At 47.2% G+C, this 16054-nt stretch overlaps 1 protein-coding gene across 8 annotated transcripts in view; it reads left to right on the top strand.

The window, feature by feature from the left end:
* The first annotated feature begins 12671 nt into the window (after positions 1–12671).
* The window catches only part of Zc3h14 (zinc finger CCCH-type containing 14), a 43611-nt gene continuing 40228 nt past the window's right edge, over positions 12672–16054 (top strand). For 7 of the 8 annotated variants that reach the window (XM_059279767.1, XM_059279768.1, XM_059279772.1 and 4 more), the window contains exons 1-2: positions 12672–12823; positions 13190–13232. In XM_059279767.1, coding sequence (XP_059135750.1) covers positions 12788–12823; positions 13190–13232 — 79 coding nt within the window. In that variant the 5' untranslated portion in view covers positions 12672–12787. The remainder of the gene's footprint in view (positions 12824–13189; positions 13233–16054) is intronic. The other variant, XM_059279771.1, reaches the window with a different exon arrangement.

The following is a 16054-nucleotide window of genomic DNA, read 5'->3' on the forward strand; positions in this document are numbered from 1 at the left end:
TAACAGCAGCCCCAAACACGCTACTTTTTTAGCTACACTTGTTGATGGTAACTTCGGCGGTTGAGATAAACTGGGGGCGAGCGACAGCTCGGGATTTTTTTTTTATGTCAACTAGAGTTATTTTCTCCTGAACAATTTGACAAAAATCTCAGCTATTTCCATCCCTCGTACCGCTGTCAGTCTCACCTCCGCCCCTTCCTCCGGGGATGACTCCTTTAGCCAGGCCGGGTCCTAGCTGATCACCCAGTTGGGGTGCGAGACGGCGCGGTGGGACAATCTGTCTGTCCCTAAGCCTCACCAGGCAAACAGAACCCAGGCCTCAACAGAAGCAGCTTTCTCGGCTTCATGCTAATATGGACCTAGCTGGGTATGCTCCGGCTTTCTCCATCACTCCCAGTATTCTTTTCTGTCCTGCTCACCAGTCTGAGACTCAACCCCAGAGGTTATGAGCACCCCGGCCGGCGCAAGGCCTGGACTAGAAAATGAGGTTTAGACTTTGCCAAACTTAAGGTCTTGGAATTCCATTCCACAAATGTGTACTGCGTCTCTGAGCACAAGGCAGCGTGATTGAGCATCTTGAGGAAATCTAAGACGAATCCTAAGCCTTCTCTGCCCTTAAGGAGATTACAAGCATCTATAATTATATTCAGAGCTGTATCACTAATGGGGACATGGTCAAGGTTTCTAAAATTTTTGTTTCTGTTTCGCTTTTTGGAGCTCTATAGTGAAGTGCTCTCCCAGCTACCATTCCAGAAAGACAAAACAAATATAAAGGGGGGGGGGGGGACAGAGGAATGCCAGAGGGGAAAGTGGAAACCTACTGCATTACATTAATACTTGTTGAATGCCTTCCTTGGGTAAAAGCACTATTCCATAGAAGGAATGGGGGGGGGGGGTCTATAATAAGAACTTTTTCAAAGTTCTTCGTTGTTTCCAGAGTGTAGACAGATGAAACAGAAATGAAAAAAAAAAAATGAAGAAATTGAAAACACTGAAATCCCCCACACACACTTTAAACAAGCTTTTAACCAGAAGATACACCAATAGTGTTTCTATAAATTTAAAAAAAAAATGGGTATCATGCAAAGTATTACCTCAAGAGGTAAAGTTGTAGATGTCAGTCTTACAAGTTGTGGTAACTGGAAACATTAAGTAATGTGTATAAAAAGACAAAGTTTCATATGTCCAAAGAGAAGACATCTTATTTAGGTGCTGTCAAAGGTGTTAATTTCTTCACTATAAAGATGGAACTATGCCTTAAACATGGTATACTACCCTATATAACTTAATTATTAACCTAAGTTCTGATTAGGTACACACAAATTTCCAGCTGTCCCTGAGATTGGGAATGTTTTACAGCATCAGGGATGAGGAAAAGCCAATGTTTTCTCTTCTTTCTTTTAGCAGCTGTTATAATTTGACTGTTATATTTCTGTGCATTTCCTCCTAAGAATGTCTGGTTTCTTGATTATTCCGTATAAAACCCACTGTGGCAAAAGTCCTGCTTTGTGACTTTAAAATTTATAGTTGATGAATATATCTTAGTGATGTCATAAATTGTTTGACTATTACAGCCAAGAAGTAGAAATTGAAGGTACTCTGGAGAGAGCTGATTTAGTTGCCAACTATTAAATAAAATAGGCTATAAATATCCTTTAAAGGAAAAACCAGTAATTTCTTTACAAAACTATTCCACTAGAGACTAAGAAAAGATGCATATTAAATTCTGCTTCATAAGTTTGCAAAAGGCGGTCTGCTCTGTTAGTGAGTTCATTTTCATTTTTCTGGTCCATATCCCCTTCCAAAGGTTTGTCAAATTCACTTTAACCCTGAATCTTACGGGACACCCCACCCTAAGTCACTCGCCACATGTTCATGGAACTTTGCCACTATTCCTTTAGCATGCAATAATCACTGAAAAGGAAGGATCTGACATTTTTAGAACGTCTTTATCTTAGTGCTTTAAATTAACCCTATGTTTCTCACAAAACAACATTTGTGCATTGATAATCTAGTTAAATGGCCTACAAACAAAACAACTATTTTCAGAGTGAAATTGTTGTTGTGTGCCAAACTAAAAAAGAAAGAAAAAGAAATCTGTCAGTAACTATTAGACATACTGCAGTTGTCAGAAAGTGTTTTCTAGCATTATCTATTATCAAAAGGCTTTCTCGGCAGAGGCTGAGGATAAGACTAGCATGCTCAGAGCAGACAATCTAATCAGGGTTTGCAGAAATCCCAAGTCGAAACGTGCAGATCCAAGAATTCTCCGGGAGTAAAGACGCTTTACTCCCAAATCGAAACAAGGTGTTGCCAAACAATCCTTCCTTTATTCCCCTTGTCGCCAAAGTTATCGGGCAACTTTCATACTCCGCATATTCCGAGAGGCACAAATATGCCCAAGATTTCAGACCCTGATCCAGAATTAAACCGCAGCCATCCGCGGAGGAGTCCGGAATAGAAGTTCCAGACTCTTTTTAGAAATGACTCTAGGAGATCAGAGCGAGCCTGGGAAGGGAAGACTTCGCTCTTTGTTACGCCCCTGCCCGAGTCCCCCGCGCCTCACCTGCTCCGGCTCCCGCCGGGTCGGGGCCGCGCGCCCGCTCTGTGTCCCGCCTCCCCGGGCTCCGCGCGGCCACCGCCGCCGCCGCCGCCGCCGCCGCTGCTCGCCTGCCCGCCCGCCGGATCGCGTCCCGGGCCCGCGCACCGACCGCACACCTTGGCCCCCGCAGCCGCCGGAGCGCGGCGGGACTCGCTGGGGAAGCTCAGGGGCTGGGGCCGGAGCTGCGGGGCCCGCGTCCCTCCCCCTGGGCCGGGCGCGCGGATCCGGGGAGGCGGCGGCGGCGGCGGCGGCGCGTGACCTCAGAGAGCTGGAATGCGGGCGGCGGGGCGCGGGGGAGGCCGGACAGCTGCGCCCGGCCGCCGGGGAGGGGGCGCGCCGCGGCTGTTTTTAACCGTGTGACCAGTTATTTTAAGTTTCCAAATAAAGCAGAGCTTTAAAAATAAATAAATAAATAAAAGGAGGGGAGGGGGACGTTATTTTGAGTCCAGGTAGAAAGGGATCCGGTGCTTTATTTGAGTGGTGGTCTGTAAAGTAACTGGGGTTACGGGTGTACTATTGTACTTGGCTGAAGACGGTTCAAAACGTTCTACACCCCCTCCTTACGTGCCTGCTCCTCCAGTTAAGTACACACCGCTCCTCAGGAACTCTGAACCGAGAAAAGGGGAAGAAGGCTCACACAAATGGGGCTGGAGGTACGGCTTCCCCAGAATCCGTTTGAGAGGGAGCAGAGCGCGTGCTGGAGAGAAGAGTTCTAGAAATAAGAGGGACCAGGGAAGCCATTCTAGACCTAACGTGTTGATAGTAAAGCTGAGCATTACCTTGGGGACCACTGGGAAGGACTGACAAACCCCAGAGGTAGCCCTGCAAGGAGCTCAGCGGGAAAGAGAACTGGGGAGCTGACCCCACCCCCACCCCAAACAATTGAGACCTCCTCGGGAATATGGTCCCCCGAGGGAAATGCACGCATACTCAGTGCAGAATGAAGCTAGGGGGTCAGAGTATTTGGATTCAAATCCGAGCTCCAACCCTTACTGGCAGATTCTTTAGCCTCTGCAGACTTGCTTCCTCTCCTAAAAGCTGGGAATGATCACTATCCAGTAAACTTGAGTAAAATATATGTGAAAGGTTTCGCTCAATTCTAGGCCCAGCTACTAGTGCTTATTATTAGACTGTGGTTTTGCCATCCCTCATCGTGGGCACGTGGCATCAGCTCCTCCGTGTCCTTTCCCTTGGAGCTACTCTGTGGTTACCACCTTTCCAGTGAGGGCCCAAGTGAAGTGCAAGTACCAGACCTCTAGGATTGATCCAGAATGGCTCTCTGGCCACCCTATTGCTCTCTTCTCTCCGGCATGCCCTCTGCTCCCCATCAAGAGGATCTGGGCGGCACCTCCAGACCCCTTCCCATTTAGGCCAGCACTCCACGCCTCTCCAACTCAATCCAGGACTCTACTCCCAAGACAAAGTTCTAGCCACCCCTTAGCCGCCGCCGCAACTTGGCAGGATCACTAAAAACTGTTTCACGGAGGCTTCTTTTATATCTCCTAGAATTACGAGGGCAGTACTGGGCAGACAGTAGGCACTAAATAAAAACGTGTTAATTGAATCGGGAAGAAAATGAAAGAATTTTAAAAATAGAAAATGATCATAAAACCCAAGTGGTGCTTTAGACAGCCGAGCTGAACTTCTTCACAGTCTACAAATGTCATCTCCCAACCACGCACTTAAGCTCCATTTTCCCTCAGTCATGTTAATTTGGCAGAAACATCTCCATGGCAAGGCATGAGGACAACCCCTTCCAAGTATGAGGCATAAAATTACCACTAGCTTACATTTCCTACGAAAGGGAGTGAGGTCATTTATATGGTTCAACCGTAACATACACAAAATAACTAAGTGAAAGCCTTACCACCATGCCTGATAGACATCCAGCTTTTCTGGAGATGGTTATTTGATTCATATGTATTTTTACAGAGATACACGCTATTATGCACACATGTGCACATGCCTACATCTTATTACCAGAAAGTGGTACATCATACACACTCCTACAATTGAAGATAATTCTTTTCTTTTCTTTTTTTGGGTGGTGGTGGTGGTGTTTCAAGACAGGGTTTCTGTATAACCTTGGCTCTCCTGAAACTACGGATCAGGCAAAAATTAATATTACTATTATTATTATCATCATTATTATTATTATTTTGGTTTTCGAGACAGGGTTTCTCTGTGTAGCTTGGCTGTCCTGGAACCCACTCTGTAGACCAGGCTGTCCTGGAACCCACTCTGTAGTTCCAGGCTGGCCTGGAACTCAGAGATCAGCCTACCTCTGCCTCCCAAATGCTGGGATTAAAGGCATGTGCCACCACTTCCCCGGCAGTAATTCGTATTAAAATATACAAATACAAGTTAGAAAGAGTGCTGGAAAGATGATGGCCCAGCAGGTATAAGTAAGTACTGTTCTTTCCAGGGACTTGTGTTCAATTCCTAGCTCCCATGTTAGGTAATGCACAACCTGTAACTCCAGCTCCAAAGGGGACCCAACACCCCTAGTGTCTGTCTGTACGTGCACTTGTGCGCACACACCTACCCCTTCCACATACATATGTAGGGGTGGTTGTCTATGCTTCACCCTTGAAGCACCACCCCTAGTAGGCAGCAGGTAACTGCTAAGTACCTGCTCCTTCCCCGGGGCGTGCCAAGATGGGAACCCCTTAAGACCTCGTGATCCTGGATGCTGGATGCTGGACCACAGACGAAGTTACAGTTCTCCAGAGAACCACATTGGACTGCGCCTCACCTCACCTCTCCTGGATCCCTTAACCGGCCCCTTTGCTTGCTGTAAGGTTACCCAAAATAAACCTCTTTTGACTATCAGATAAACTACATGGAATTGCCTCATTAATTTCCTCTATATACATATATACATATAATTAAAAATAAATCTTTAACAAAACTTTATAAAGAAAGCCCCACTATAAAACGATGAAAGACAAAATTTTTTTTTCTTTTTTTTTTTGGTTTTTCGAGATAGGGTTTCTCTGTGTAGCTTTGCACCTCTCCTGGAAATCACTTGGTAGCCCAGGCTGGCCTCGAACTCACAGAGATCCGCCTGCCTCTGTCTCCCGAGTGCTGGGATTAAAGGCGTGCGCCACCACCACCCGGCTGAAAGACAAAATTATAAGCAGGAAGGAAACTGTGGTTTGGAAGATCCACTGACTAATACTTTTTAAAAATGTATTTTTATACATATGCATGTTTGTTTGTGTGTATTGCGTGCACATGACTGCAAATGTCTTTGGAGGCTGGAAAAAGACACTGAATGCCCTAGACTTGGAGTTGCCGGCCCAGTGTGGGTGCTGAGAACCCAACATGGGCCTCTGCAAGAACAGTGCATGCTCTTTACCACCTCTAGCTCCTCAAATAGTATTTTCTTAGGCGTTAAGTTAATTTGCTTTGGTATCTTGGTGACTATCCATCATACACTACTATATAGATTACCATTCACTGTACAAATCCAGACTGAAAGAACTGCTTCATCCTACAAAGACAAGGATGCCTAGGAGGGTGAAGATTAGAACCAACAGATGTGACATGTTAGGGATGGAGAGATGGCTCCATGGTTGAGAGAACTCGATGCTCTTGTAGAGGACCCCAGTTCAATTTCCAGCATTCACATGGTGGCGCACAACCACCTGTAACCCTGGTTCCAGGGACCCCAACAGGTGAAATCACCTTTGCGCCTGGAGTCTTTACCTTTATCTCTGACTCCCTCGCTCAACACTGCACTGGGTGCAACACCTCCACACATTCAGGAATGGTGGTTTGTGAGGACTGGTTCTTTTGGACCTCAAGAATGATGTTGGCTGCATTTGCCTTTAAATGGGCAGGACATAGCAAGGGGGTCAGCGTCAGAGCCAGAGTGACTGGTGTGACAGCAATTCCCAATACTCAGGGCTTCTTTTTAAACAATTTTGATTTATTATTGGGGGGTGGTGCATGCGTGGAGGTTGGAGGACAACTCTGTGGGGTTGGTTCTCTCTGTCCACCATTACTCACGATCCAGAGAGTGAACTCAGGTGTTCATGGGAGGCAAGTGATTTTGCCTGCAGGCCCCTAGCATCTATAGATTCTGATCCAAAGGCAGACATGCCCCTTGATAGTCAGTACTGAAGAAAAACATCTACTCTATGTGTATTAGAAGCCAGGTGCTTTGCATGGAGAAAGTCAAATAAGATGCATGCCCTGCCTGCTCAAGGACTCATCCTGTGAACAATAGGCGAAGTTAAGTAAGAAAATTTACACAAAGGTATAACCCAAAGGGATTGATAATGCCTGGTTAATCATTGTGAGAATCCTCTGTTTGCGTCTGGAAAGACAAATAAAAGGTCACTAAACACTCAAGAAAAAGAAAAGCATTCCAAGCTAGGGAAAACCCACCACCTCTGCCCCCCTCCTTCCACACAGACTGACTGGTAAAGCAGGCTCAGGCTCCTGTGCTCTGCCTGCTCTCTCTCTCTCTCTCTCTCTCTCTCTCTCTCTCTCTCTCTCTCTCTCTCTCTCACACACACACACACACACACACACACACAGAGCATAAAATCCAACTGAAATGTAACCCTGAGGGGAGGCTGGAGACACAGGGGGCACCATTATTAGAGAACTTAGGGCTTTGTAGAGCAGGAGTTGGCACTCAGGCCCTGCCAACTTCATAACCAATGTTCTTTTTCAGTTCTCCCCTCTATTTGGAAGGTAGCCAAGAATCCTCTTAGCTGGCACTGTACTTCATTGTGATCCGGCTCTCATACTATCCCTGAGGAGCAAAATATGCCATTTGTCATGGCCAGTTTATTCTTTTGCAAGACTAAGACTTCCAGTCCCTTCAAGGATGTGCGTTGTGAAGCTGCATCTTCCAGGGAAGCACCCTGAACAGCCTCCAATCCCTAAGTGCCATTGGCTTAGTGGGGGCACTCTCACTGTGACTCAGACTTCTTATCAGCAGATCTGAGAGTTCTCAAATACCCTGCAATTCTCTTCCATAATTGCAAGCTGGTTGTCCTAAAAAGAGAACCCTGTCTTCAACACCTTTAAATAAAGTCCTTGTTGTAAATTCAAAACAAAACAGGACCTTGCTATGTAGCCAGGTTGGCCTCAAACTCATGATGCTCCTGCCTCAGCCTCCCAAGTACTGGGACTGCAGACATGTGCCACCATGCCTGGCTTTGAATACATTTGTGTGTGTGTGTGTGTGTGTGTGTGTGTGTGTGTGTGTGTGTGTTGAATACATTTGTGTGTGTGTGTGTGTGTGTGTGTATGCCAGAAGTGAGTGTTGATGTCAGCTACATCTTAGTTCCAAGACAGGGCCTCTCACTGGACTGAGAGCTTGCTGATTTGCCTAGACTAGCTGGTCAGGAAACCCTATGGATTCCCCTGTCTCCAGCTCCCCAATTCTGGGATTACAGGCACATACCACCATGCCCGGCATTTCCACATGAGTGCTGGGGGTTATTCAGGTCTTTCCGTACGGCAAACATTTTACTGACTGGGCCAACTCTCCGGGCCTCTTTACACAAGATTTTTCCAACAGTAACTAAATTGTTGAATGTCAATTTGTTTAAGGTACAATAATGGTAAGACATGTTCTTGCTCTTAGTTAATGGAATGGTGGATAAAAGAAAAAAGAAAAAAAAAAAAAAAACTTACCCGGCTTTTGAACTGTGTGATGAGCACAGAGATGTGGTTCTTCTCACCTGTGTGCTCCGGCTCCCAGCACAGTGTCTGGCTCAGTACAGGCATTTAATTTTTAATCAACAAACACAATGCTGCTATGAGATAGGCACAGTTCGAAAGGCTTTGCAAATATTAACTTACCTCCACCGTCTAAGAACTCTCAGCAGGAGAAAACAGTATCATATCTACGCTACGGATGAGGGAACTGAGGCACAAAAAAAAAAAAAAAAAAAAAAAAAAAAGAAGCAACCTGCCTAAGGTCTCAGAGAGAGTGGCGGGGCTCAAACCCAGACAGCATGGCTCCAGGGTCCCTGTTCTCCGTCACTCCATTCCTCCATCTCTTGTCAACGTTTCGTGACTCTACGGTCACTGGATTTACCCAGGAAAAATGCTTTAGTAAATTAAGTCTTTGATTTCTTTTAATCCTTAAATATTTGATACATGTTTACTATGTGCCTACCATCCTGAAGGAACTTCTGTACAATATAAAAGACACACAGTGCTCGGTTTATCACTTTTGCTAGGGAGGATGAACACATACGCTAGAAGACGTACGCCATCACATTAGATTCCATATAGATGCCAGAGGCATTCGGAAGACCACATGCGCCTGACACATGTCAAGGGGCCTGCGGCACAGACGCTGTGTCGCTCTGGGAGTCCTACGCTTCTATAATTCCTGTGGTTGTGGATCGCTTTAACTAATGCATAGGGTGAAGACAAGAGGATCTGGAGACATAAAGAAGCTCCTAACTCACTTGATTTGGGTGTCAGGCCTCAGATGAGCCCAAATGAATGAGATGAAAGTCCTTAACAGAGGAAGCAAGGTGGGCTGGGAGGGGACTGTATCTTTGCTAAATTAAGAGAGCAGCCATCTTGGTGAGTGTATGAGAGAAGCCATGAGGCACAACGAAACCCACTACAAGAGTTTATCAAGGAAAGGGAATAGAAAGGGTGTGCATAGGCCTATGGAATGACCCTGCAGGAAGAGAGAGGAGGAACAGGTGGAATCCGATTTTACAGGTCTATGTCCCCCACCCCCTGCCTCACATGCGCACTTGGGCTTACGTAGCTACACCACGCATGCGCATAGATTACGTGATCACGCAGTGCACAGATTACGTAGGACATAAGGCCCTAGGATGACTAAGCATCTTGCCTGGCTACTGGACAGCGCACGCATGGTCATGTAGCTGGGGGAGTAGCTTGGAATTCTAACAGTGAGACCCTTGGCATGGAAATGTGGGCCATCTTCTAAGACCAGAACATGGCTTCTAGACCACAGCTAGCAAAAAGATGGCCATGCCTTGCTCATAAAGATCCTAGGAAATCATTTCCTGCTAATATTAGAACCTGAAGTGGGATTCTTCCTTAGTCATGTACCAGATGGAAATACAGCATGTCTGCCACTTCTGCTCAGGCCTACCAAGACTCTGAGACCCAAGTTAGCTTAGGCTGCTAACTGATGAAAACCGCAAGATGAGAAACATAGGTGTTCTTTTTTTTATTTTTTAGAAACAATTTATTTATCTTTATTTTATGTGCATTGGTGTATGCATGTATGTCTGTGTGAGGGTGTCAGATCTTAGAGTTACAGACCATTGTTAGCTGCCATGTGGGTACTGGGAATTGAACCCGGGTCCTCTGGTAGAGCAGTTAGTGCCCTTAACCACTGAGCCATCACTCCAGCCCCAGGTGTTCTTTCTTACAGATTTATTTATTTACTATGTATACAGTGTTTCTGTCTGCATGCATGTCTGCATGCCAGAAGAGAGCACCAGATCTCATTATAGATGGGTGTGAGCCACCATGTGGTTGCTGGGAATTGAACTCGGGGACCTTGGGAAGAACAGCCAGGGCTCTTAACCTCTGAGCCATCTCTCCAGCCAGAAACATGTACGTTCTAAACTGCTATACCTGTGGTCACCCGTTGTGCACCAAGAGCTAACTAAATGGAAACCAGTTCTTAAGGAGTTGGGCATAGTTGGTGCATGCCTGTAATCCCAGCACTGTGGAGGCGGAGGCAGGAGGAACAGGAATCTGAGTCCAAACATATTGAAGCCATACCACAAAGCTAACACCAAAATAAAAAACAAGGAAAAAAAAAAAACCCTCATACTCCAAACCACTTAGAGACCTGAGGAATGTGGCAGGAACAGAAACCTCTCTAGATGTCTATTCTGATTAAAAAAAAAAAAAAAAAAAATCCTCCATGTGTTGTGATCAGGGACAGGGAGACTAAAGAAGTCCGCTGTAGAAAGACATTTGCCTTGGAGATGGTAAAGATGGCTTTGCACTGAAAAGGCTGAATTTAGAAGAAAATAAAATGGGCATAGTTACCTAGAATTTGGGAGTGGGTTTTCGGGTGAGAGCACAAGGTAAATGGACGAGTCTGTCATTATTAGCGTAGAAACGATAACGCGAGATAAGTGAGAGATTGACCTACTTGACTCCAGGCAAGTTGCATGCTAAAGAACTTTTCAATCTGCTGGAGTCACTCTGGGTGATGAGCTCTTTCAGTGTGTAGTGTGAGCACCCTTTCTGACGCTCATTTTCTTATAGACCAGCAAAGATGCTAGGAATTGGACAGCTTGACACCTATTAGCAGCTATTGAACTGTCCCCTTGCTGCCCTGGACGCCCTGAACAACCAGCCGGACTACTCTTACAACCCGCAGCAACAGTCCTAAGCATTCCACGGACACCCTGAAACAACCATGCAAAGAGATTGCAGGTGACCGTCCCAACTCCTGACTGCTCGGTTCCAGCGAAGGCTGTTTTGAAATATTTTGTACCTGATACTTTGCGATCCTGAGCCTTGAAGAAACTTCAAACGAACCTGCAATTATTTCTTCCTAGGCCAGAGAGCAAGCACTTCTCCTCGTGGGCTAGCAGAGGGATGGCTGTGATTGGGGCTAAGAGGCAAAGCTGTGATTAGCCCAACCTAAGGCTGGGCTTGGCCCAAACAAAAAGTTCTGATGAAGCCAAACGTCCCATTTTGAGCTACAGAAGCAGGCTGCTCTGGCCTGGGAGACAACTCTGCTGTGCTGCTCCTCCTAGGGACACAGCTGGAGACCTAACAAGAGACTTCTCTCAAGGGCTCTTCTCTCACCCACTTTCAGCTGTGTGGACCGAAACAGAGGCCGCAGATAGAAGAGTGACGGAGCAGTTCAAGAATGGCCAGGGTGAGGCAGAAGGCAGCAGACGCAGGAGGTGAAGGGCCGCAGTGATGAAGTACCAGAGAACCTGCAGGCCCTGGTCACAAGAAGAATTTGAGAGACTTGCCGGGTCTCCAGGGCCAAGAGTGTCAAGCAACTTGCTGTAACGCTGGCTGCCACCAAGGCCTGAGGAATCCCAATACTTAGGACCTGTAGGAAGCTGCAATCCTAGCTATGATTGAGAGCTGCAACTCTAGACCCAAGGAGCTCTAACACATGTAAGGCTAAGAGTCCCAGTATCCCAAGCCTGCACACCAACTCTAACACGAGAGGGCGCCACTTGCCGCTCACTTGTAACACTAGAGGGCGCCACTTACCTCTCTTCTTGCTACCTGTAGCTGGCTGACTCAGAGAGGAAGGGCAGGAGGAGGATTAACCTTGGGTAAAGAACACTGATGAGACGGGAGGAAAAAAAGGCAGAAACAAAGACAGGAGAGCAAGGATGTTTAGAATTAAAGTAGCCAACGGTGGTGGTCCAGCACTCGGGAGGCAGAATGCAGGAGGAACTCGGAGTTCAAGGCCAGCCTGGTCAAGTGAGCGAGTTCCAGGACGGCTGGGGCTACGCAGAGAAACTCTTGTCTCGAAAAACCAAAAACCAAACCAAACCAAAAACAAAACAAAACCCTCTAAAATTAAAGTAAGGGCATGACGGATGGGTTCTGCTGATGCTCTTGACTTGCCCCTCCACCTCACCAAGTGTAACGACAGTACATCTTCTAGAAAATAATCTCTTTTTCCTGGAAGAAAACGAAAACCTCCAGAGTTAAACGATCTGCATCAACCCCATATTGATACTTGAAGTTACATTTGAACTCAGACCAAGACCCATGATGTTTGAGCTATACACTACTTCATCCTTACAACCCGTAGGAGACTCAAATCCGTTAAGTGAGAAACCACGAAAGGGATGAAAGGAGGTTTTCATCCAGGTCCCCTGGTTTAAGGAAGGGTTAGGTGACACCAGGTTACCTGCACGCCACTGCCCTCTGTGCGGCCGCCAGCAGAGGGCGCCAGAGCACAGGTTCCCGGACCCGCTAAGGACCTTCGAGCGCATGCGTGTGCGCAGACGCATGCGCGCTAGCTCCCACTTGCACGGGGGCGCCAGCAGGGGCGGGGACACGCAGCGCGCACAGTCGGAGGCGGAGCGGCGGCCGCGGCGGCGGCGGCGGCAGCGGTGGCGGTGGCGGCGCGGGGGGACGGCAGGCTGCAGGGTGGCAGCCCGCGGCGGGCTCCAGGTAACCGAAGCGCCGCGCAGTGCTGACCCGGCCGCCCGCCGCTGAGCCATGGAAATCGGCACCGAGATCAGCCGCAAGATCCGGGTGAGGCCCGCGTCGGCGGGCGAGCGGGCGGGCGGGCGGGCGCCGGGCCTGGCGGGCAGGCGGTTGCCAGGAGTAACGGGGGCGGGTGGGCCCGGCCTGCCGCGGCTCCTCGGCGCGGGCCGCCTCTTGACAGGGCGCAGGCGCGGCTCGGCGGCTCGGGGGACCCCCGCGGGCCTTGTGGGAGCCACCCGGGGCGGTGGCTGGGGAAAGCGCCGGGGGAGAGCGGGAGGTGGGGGGAGAGGGTGTCGGGCGTCCCTTCCTCCACCTTCCGGGGCGGGGAGCCGGGGGTCGCTCTGTGACCGGCGCGGTTTTCACTGGCACCTTTGCTGTGTTTGTTTTTCTCTCTCCTCTCTCTCCCCTCCTCAGAGTGCCATTAAGGGGAAATTGCAAGAATTAGGAGCTTACGTGGGTAAGTTGCTCCTTGTCATTCGCCTAAATGTACTTGCAGGGCCTGCAGCTGACTGGATGTGTCTCAGTGAGTCTGCCCAAAGCTCTTTGGGTGGTCTGCCTGGAAGTCGAATATTTCCCTGGTTTCCTCTACCCTCGTTTCATTGAACCGTCTATAGCAGCACCCAGAGCGCCCCCCCCCCCATTACCCCGTACCCCATGCCCTGTCTAAAGCGTTAATTTTGAAATAGTCTAGCTTTTTCTTCCGTCGAGGCTGTCGTCGTTTTTCAACCCATAATGTTTGTCTGAATCTTGTTCTGTTTCGTCCTGACCTTTAATTTCAGATCTATCATTTTGAATATGAACGTGTGATGCTTCTGGCATTTGCCACAGAGCTGGTTCAGTGAGTTTTATGTTTCAGTTTTTTTTTTTTTTTTTTTTAATGTTCTTCCTACTCGAACCTGACCGCTCTTTTCTTGAAACGAGTGTTTACTTTGGGCTAGGCAGTGTTTAGCTATTACGTATATACAATAAAAAACACCACTAAATGTAAGTGATAATGTCCCCAGTTGTGCAAATAGAAACAAAGGCTTTGGATACTTGAACAGGGTTGTGGGAAGAGGCCTGGTCTGACTTCACAGCTGGTAACTTCAAGTGTCAATCGTGGTAGCTTAGGTGTCTGAGACCCTTACTGACCTGTGGAGTCAAAATTGTTTTCATACTAGTTAGGCTTGGCTTTGGGCGATGTTTACATTTGGATTTCATGAAAGCAGTGGTCAGAAAACTTAAGTGTTTTTTTGGTTTTTCGAGACAGGGTTTCTCTATGTAGTTTTGGTGCCTGTTCTGGATCTCACTCTGTAGTCCAGGTTGGCCTTGAACTCACAGCTCCGAGTGCTGGGATTAAAGGCGTGCCCCACCACCGCCCAGCCAGAAAACTAAGTTTAAAAGGTAGTCACGCCAGATTTTTCTAGAACTCTTAGTCAAATTACTTCTTGTAGTTAAAAAAAAAAAAAGCCAGTTCCATTTAGAATGTTATCAGTGAAATAGTTAGTATAATGTTTTTAAAACTGGCTTTGCAGCTGGGAGGTGGTGGCACAGAACTTTAATCCCAGCACTCAGGAGGGAGGCAGAGGCAGGCAGATCTCTGAGTTCGATGCTAGCCTGATCTACAGAGTGAGTTCCAGGACAGCTGTCTTTTCAGTATTTTGATTGTGAGGACAATCAAAATTGTGTGAATAGAAGTGCTTGGAAAGCAGTGGGACACTGAGCTGATGGGACTGTTTTGGGAAAAGGCATTAGTGATTTTGAACTAAGGTTGTTACTTGTGCTGGCATGTCAGCTTGACACAAGCTAGAGTCATTCGGAAAGAGGAGCACTCGGTTGAGAAAATGCCACTACCAGATTGGCTTGTGGACAAGGCTGTGGGGCATTTTCTTGATTTGTGTGGGAGGGCCCAGTTTACTGTGGGTGGTGCCACCCCCGGTCTGGTGATCCTGGGTGCTTTAAAGAAAAGCAGGCAGAAAGCCAGGCGTTGGTGGCACATGCCTTTAATACTAGCTCTCACCTTTAATCCCAGCACTAGAGGCAGAGGGAGATGGATCTCTGTGAGTTAGAGGCCAGCCTGGGCTACAGAGTGAGTTCCAGGACAGCCAGGGTTACAAAGAGAAACCCTGTCTCAGAAAACTTAAAAGAAAGCAAGCCGGCAGAGCAAGCCAGGAAGCAGCACTCCTGCATAGCCTCTGCATCAGCTCCTGCCTCCAGGTTTATAGCTGCAAGTTTTCTGTGTCCCCGCAGCCGCTTATGAAATAATCACTCGGGCTTATATTAATTACCAACTGTATGGTTTATGGCAGGCTTCTTGCTAGCTAGCTCTTTCATCTTAAACTAATCCGTTTCTTAATCTGTGTATCCCACATGTTCTGTGGCTTTACCTGCGTCCCATTACATGTTGCTCCTTGGACGGCAGTTCAGCATCTGCCCCCACTCTCCTTTCTCCTCTCACTGTCTCTTGGATTTCCCCACCTGGCTCCATCCTGCCCTGCCATAGGCCAATGCAGCTTTATTTGTCAACCAATCAGCAACACATATTCACAGCACACAGAAAGATATCCCACAGCACAGGTTCCTGCCTTGAGTTCCTGCTCTGACGTCCCTGGATGATAGACCACAAGCTGTAAGATGAAATAAACACTCTCCTCACCAAGTACCTTTTGGTCACAGTGTTTTATCACAGAAGTGGAAGCTTTTTTACCTTCTAAGAAGTGATAAACTGGTTTTGTGCACTTAGGTATTCAGTAGGCATGAAAAAAGCCAGTAGTTTTTATTGCCAATGACAAGCTGAACCTTAAATGAAAATTAAACTTTGACTTCTGTGAACTGAAAGATTTTGTAGTGAAATTATGGAGGTACTAGCAGTGTGGCATCGTGTAATGAAATGTATCAGCATGTCCTTGGTTCACCAGCTCAGTGAACTAGTATCTCCAAGCGACCACTACACGTTACTGAATTATGCAAAAGTTAAAAGATGTATAGGTGGATTTTCTTGTAACAGTACAAAGAGGTAATTGGTGGTGTATTAGATTCTATATTGCTAATAAATGGTCACTTGAGTTTTAGTGTGGTGTCACAGAAGGGTATCCATGAGATCTAGAAAGGCTATTAAAATACTTGAGGTATATCTTTGTAGGACTAGATTTTCTTGACATTCCCCAACATTAAACAGCTTGACTACAGATTAGATGCAAGAAACAGAGATTAGAATTCATTTATCTTTTATACCAGATACAAAAGAGATTTACGGAAGTAGAAGGCAAGGTCACCCTTAGAGCTATGATGTTTTTTCTT

This window comes from Peromyscus eremicus, chromosome 14 (assembly GCF_949786415.1).
Source record: "Peromyscus eremicus chromosome 14, PerEre_H2_v1, whole genome shotgun sequence".
Lineage (NCBI taxonomy): Eukaryota > Metazoa > Chordata > Mammalia > Rodentia > Cricetidae > Peromyscus > Peromyscus eremicus.